General features: G+C 54.8%; 1 protein-coding gene across 1 annotated transcript; it reads right to left on the bottom strand.

The window, feature by feature from the left end:
• Window positions 1-2,779: 2,779 nt before the first annotated feature.
• On the bottom strand, window positions 2,780-4,629 carry LOC112897432 (premnaspirodiene oxygenase-like). Its single transcript, XM_025965724.1, has 2 exons — window positions 3,650-4,629; window positions 2,780-3,549 (listed from the first exon to the last, which is right to left on the bottom strand). The coding sequence occupies exons 1-2, from the start codon at window positions 4,550-4,552 to the stop codon at window positions 2,926-2,928; spliced, it is 1,527 nt and encodes a 508-aa protein (XP_025821509.1). The 5' UTR covers window positions 4,553-4,629; the 3' UTR covers window positions 2,780-2,925.
• Window positions 4,630-5,028: the final 399 nt, after the last annotated feature.

The raw sequence follows: 5,028 nt of genomic DNA, 5'->3' as shown, positions 1-5,028 counted from the left end.
CGCCTGCGAGGGAGTGCGATGGAGCGAGGGCCGGGCGCGGCGGCGCGTCGCGAGGAGGCAAGCGTGAGGGGCCGCGCGGCAGCTGCGGACGGCCTGAGTGCGAGGTGCTGTGGCTGCCGGGCGAGGCAACGCGGCGACGGTGCAGCCTGGTGGCCCTCCGGCGACTGGATCTGCCGTCCCCTGGGGCGGACCCATCCCCCATCTTGCCGGACCTGATGCTGCAGTAGCGGGTCTGGTGGGATGCGGCCGTGTGTCTGCGGGAGGAGGCTTGCGTGCCGGTTCGAGGTGTCGGGCCGTTGCGGGCGGTGACGACTGTGCGCCGATGATGCGATGAGGCGTCGTGGTGGCGCGGCCGAGGAGGTCTACGCGCGGCGCGAGGAGGCATCGCGGTAGCGCCGCTCCGGGAGGCTTCCATGGCTGCGATCTTGGGATTGCCGGGGCGATGATGTGCTGTGGTTGGGATGGGATGCTCCTGGCGAAAGCCTTGGCCGGTGATGGCGGCGGCGTCTAGAGCGTCGCCCTCCCCGTTGGGGCATCATCTTGCAGATTCTATGACGGCGTCTAGGGCGTTGCTCTCCTCGTTGGGGGCGTCATCTTACTCTCCCCGTTGAGGTCGTCACCTTGCAGATCTGGACGAACGATGATGGCGCCACTGGCGTCCCCCACTCCTTGGAGGCATCGTCTCTAGAGACCTATCCCGGCTCGTGGCCTTGCTGGAGACGGCAAGGGAGGCTGTTGCCGGTAGCGGCGCAAGGCAGCATGGTGTAGAATTTTGAGCTTGATAGGGTTACTGAGCTCATGTGGAGGCAATCGCAGTTCTGGTGGCGGATAAGGGTTATCGCTTTGTTGTCGGTTATACTGCTTGCAGGCGGCTGACGTTGCTTGGCAACTGTGAGTGCGGTGGGACGGCGTTAGAGGACTGTGCTTGCACTGTGCTTGCAGGAACGACAATGTGAGATGATTTGGCTTGCAGCGGACTACGGCGGGTGACTTAGCTTTGTTGTGCTACTCTGGTGTGGTACATCGTCGGAAGGTGGAGCAAGCGACTTCTTCGACTTTTGTCTCAGCGGTGAAGGCTATATGCGTGGGTGGAGCAACGAGGCGAAGCAGGACGGGGACTTTGGGAAGCGGGGCAGCTTTGCCCTCCATTCTGATGGTGACAATAGAGACAGATTCGTGACATGGGGTGCTGTGGTGGATGTGGCGAGGCCCCCGCATATGATTTTTTCTTTGAGGCGACGAGGAGTCCAACGGCGAGCGTGGCGAGGACCCCGCATGTTTGTGTTATCATGATGGCGACTGCGAGGCACCATGCGAGAGGTCCGGATCAGGTGGTTTCACTTTGTCAGGTGGAGTGTGATGTTGCAGCGGCACTACGGCAAAGGGTCCCGCATGATGGTGGCCTTCTTGTATGGTGCCGTCTGTTTTTCCTCAGTTCTTGTTGGCGACGGATCACGCTGGGAGATTTTGGCAACTTTTTGTGATTGAGATTGTTGGTGGGGGTTGCGTCAAAAAGGTTTTCGATCCGGCTGGCGTGTATTATTCTGTTGAGTTGAACATTTAAAGTGTGCTAATATTTCCGCTACCAACTATATTTTCAATTTCGCTTTCCTAACAGAGCTCTTCCGATTTCGTGAAAGGTGGCAGGCTCCCGACCGTTACACGCTCAGCCAATACCTGCGATTGGACTGACATCCAAAATCCAATTGAAGGAATCCAATTTAAATCCAGCTAAAATCAGACAATCACCGGTCCAATCCTAATAGTTACTATCTCGTTAGGAGCTTGCCACCGCAACTATTGCAGAAATGATCTTTCATCTTCCTCATTTATCCTGGCTAGTTTTGAATCCGGAACCAATGAGCATTAGTCTTGGATTCAACTGCTAGAAACCTATCGAGAGGAGGAAGATTTATGGTATCGAAAGTTTAAAACATATCGGCGGTGTTGTTTCGGCTGCTACACTTCCAGGCGTGTATCTCGACATTATTCTAATCCATCGGTGCTGCAACGAGGTGCACCTGCCCCTCATTATTTTTTCATGATTATTGTCACGCTTCCTAAATTACCCACTAATAATCTTCTTGGTAAGTTTTGGCTCCTTCTAAATAAGTTTTACCATTGGTTTCAACGATGAAACCACTTTTTTTACCGAAGCTATTTTTAATTTTTTATAAGGTAAGCAGATTCTTAATAATAATGTGGTAATTAACATGGACTATTTGAGTTAGTTTAGATTCTTAATGTTCATAAAATCCAACAGTGTATATTCTTCTCCTTTTTCGACTAATATGGAAATTTCTAGAGTCTTTTTTTTATTAATATGGAAATTTCTAGAGCCTCTCGACGAATATAGTAGCTTCATTTAACACTACCTTATTAATATTATAATAAATTGTTCCCAAAATTTAATTTCTGAAAAATTGTGATGTGTGCTTATGGTACTTTTAACTTTTTTCTAGAATATTTTTCTATAATTTGGAACATTAGGAATCGGATAGATTTTGGCTGAAAAAACATATCAACATATAAATAGTGCTTTTTCTCGAATGCCTAGGAGAGTCACGTATCATATAAAGAAAGAAGATTTAGTACATGATGCGCAATGGTTATCCATGCGGCACATAATACGGTAAAGTTTGCTATTACACGGTGGATCACGACCGCTCCTGCTTTAAACCAAAGATCGCCTTTGTGCTAGATCTTCAGCAGCAGGGTCTGCGCATAGCAAACTAGTAATATTGCATTTTCGTAGTTTAAATACTGGTAACACGCAATCTAAAAAAAATTATGACTGGAGGGAGTATTATTGCAATTATTTTGTAAGTTCACAAGTGAACACAGGGCTGACTGTCTGAACTCTGAATGATAGAGGCCCATACATGTGAACCCAGCCATCTATCCTTTGGCGGCACGCGGCAGTGACTAGACGCCTGGAACCGGAACGCGAAGGATGGGGCGGAGCAGGAGCCTGGCTTTCCGGTGCGCGGTGAGGCCGAACGCCTCGGTCATGTCGACCTCGGCGGCGCCGGGCGCCTCCCAGTCGAAGTGGAGCAGGAGGCTGGCGAGCGCGAGCTCCATGTTGGCGAGCGCAAACCCCAGGCCAGGGCACATCCTCCTCCCGGCACCGAACGGCAGGAGCTCGAAGTCGGTGCCCCTGAAGTCCGCCGCGCCGCCGCCGCCGGCCTCGAACCGCTCCGGCCGGAACGCGTCGGGATCCCCCGGCCAGTAGCGCTCGTCGCGGCCCAGCGCCCAGGCGTTCACCATGACCGTGATGCCCCGCGGCACGTCATAGCCCAGCACGCGGCAGGGTTCCTGGCACTCCTGCGGGATCAGGAACGGCAGCGGCGTGTGCAGCCGGAGCGTCTCCCGGATGACGAGGGGCAGGTACCGGAGCTCCGCGAGCCTGTCCTCGCACACCGATCCGTGGGCGGCGAAGGCGTGCCGCACCTCCGCCGTCGCCCGCTCCATGACCTTCGGGTTCTGGACGAGCTCCGCCATGGCCCACTCCAGCGTCGGCGCTGTCGTCTCGCTGCCGGCAAAGATGTCCTGCGAGCAACACATGCATTTCACAGAGAAGCCAATCAGCAGCTATATGAAGCTAATCAGCTAACCAATGGATCTGATTAATGAGTTAAAGATTGCTTACAACGATGACGACCTTGATGACGTCCATGTCGAGCGGGATCGGCAGGTCACCGTCCTGCTGTACCTTCAGCAGCACGTCGAGGAGGTCTTTGACCTCGCCGCCGCCGCCGTTGCGCATCCTCTCCAGGTGCTCCTCGATGATGCCGTCGAGGATCCCGAACACGGTGTCACGGATCTCCTCGCAGCGGCGCACGGCGCCGCTGAGCCGGCCGACGATCCGGGAGGACGGCCACAGGTCGGCCATGTTAAACCCGGCAGAGAGCACGATGGCGCGGTCGAGCACACGCAGGAAGACCTCGCGGTCCTTGAACCGGTCACCCATCGCGGCGCGCATCGTGGTGTCCGTGATGAGCGCGGACAGCCGCTCGCGCATGTCCACGGCGCGAGACCCCGCCGCCGCCGCCGCGGCGCACGCGCGCAGCATGGCGGCGGCCTCCTCCTCGCGGACGGCGCGGAAGGAGAGCACGCGGCGCGCTGTGAGGAGCTTGGTGATGGTGATCCGGCGGAGCTGCCGCCAGTGGGCCCCGTAGGGCGCCATGATGATCCCCCGGCCGCCCTTGGTGAGCGCCCGCATGGTGGGGCTCAGCGGCCGCGTTGCGAACACGGCGTCGTGCGTCTTCATCACCTCCCGCGCCGCCTCCCGGGACGACACCACCAGCGCGGGCACCTCGCCGATCCGGAGCAGCATGAGCGGCCCGTGGCGCCGAGCGAGGTCACGCAGCGCGTGGTGCGGGAGCTTGCCGGCCATGTGGTGCAGGCTGCCGAGGATTGGCAGCTGCCACGGCCCGGGCGGCAGCCGCAGACCGTGCCCGTGCGCCATGTCGGAGCGCCGGCGGCGCTTGGCGAGCATGACGAGCAACGAGACGAGAGCTAATCCGAGGTAGAGGTAGTGGTGGTCTTCCATTGGTGTTGCTCCCAGTGCAAGCTCCTGGTGTGGCTTTACTAGCTTAGTGAGCTGCTTGTAACTTATAATAAGTAGCATTGCAGCGAGTGTTCCTCATCAGTAACCTACAATACTACTCCCTCCATCAACTTTATAAGTGCCAAGATTCAAACTTTGCAACCAATAATTTAACTATTAATTTTTTACTTTTATAATGTAAATTTTATATGATTGGATTCGTAACCAAATATATTTTACCATGCATATAAGTTTATAACCATAAATGATACAATATATGATAAATGAATGGTCAAAATATTATTTAGACTGTGACTGGTACTCGATTGCTAGGTGGTTACGTGGAGTAGCACCCAGCACGTGCTACCTATCTTGCGTCAAACCATGTGTACTCCCTGCGTGTTGATTGGCTCGGAATAGCCACCACCATGACTTTTACATGCACCAAGATAACCATCGAGAGGATGGTCAGGAATATT

This window comes from Panicum hallii, chromosome 6, assembly GCF_002211085.1.
Source record: "Panicum hallii strain FIL2 chromosome 6, PHallii_v3.1, whole genome shotgun sequence".
In the NCBI taxonomy this organism is placed as follows: domain Eukaryota; kingdom Viridiplantae; phylum Streptophyta; class Magnoliopsida; order Poales; family Poaceae; genus Panicum; species Panicum hallii.
Note: the sequence above shows the minus strand (reverse complement) of the source record. Positions and strands in the feature narration are given on the sequence as shown.

Coding starts and splice junctions, on each gene's coding strand:
- LOC112897432 (XM_025965724.1), bottom strand. CDS start 4,552: ATGGAAGACCACCACTACCTCTACCTCGGATTAGCTCTCGTCTCGTTG. Junction 3,550..3,649: donor TCATCAAGGTCGTCATCGTT/GTAAGCAATCTT, acceptor TGTTGCTCGCAG/GACATCTTTGCCGGCAGCGA.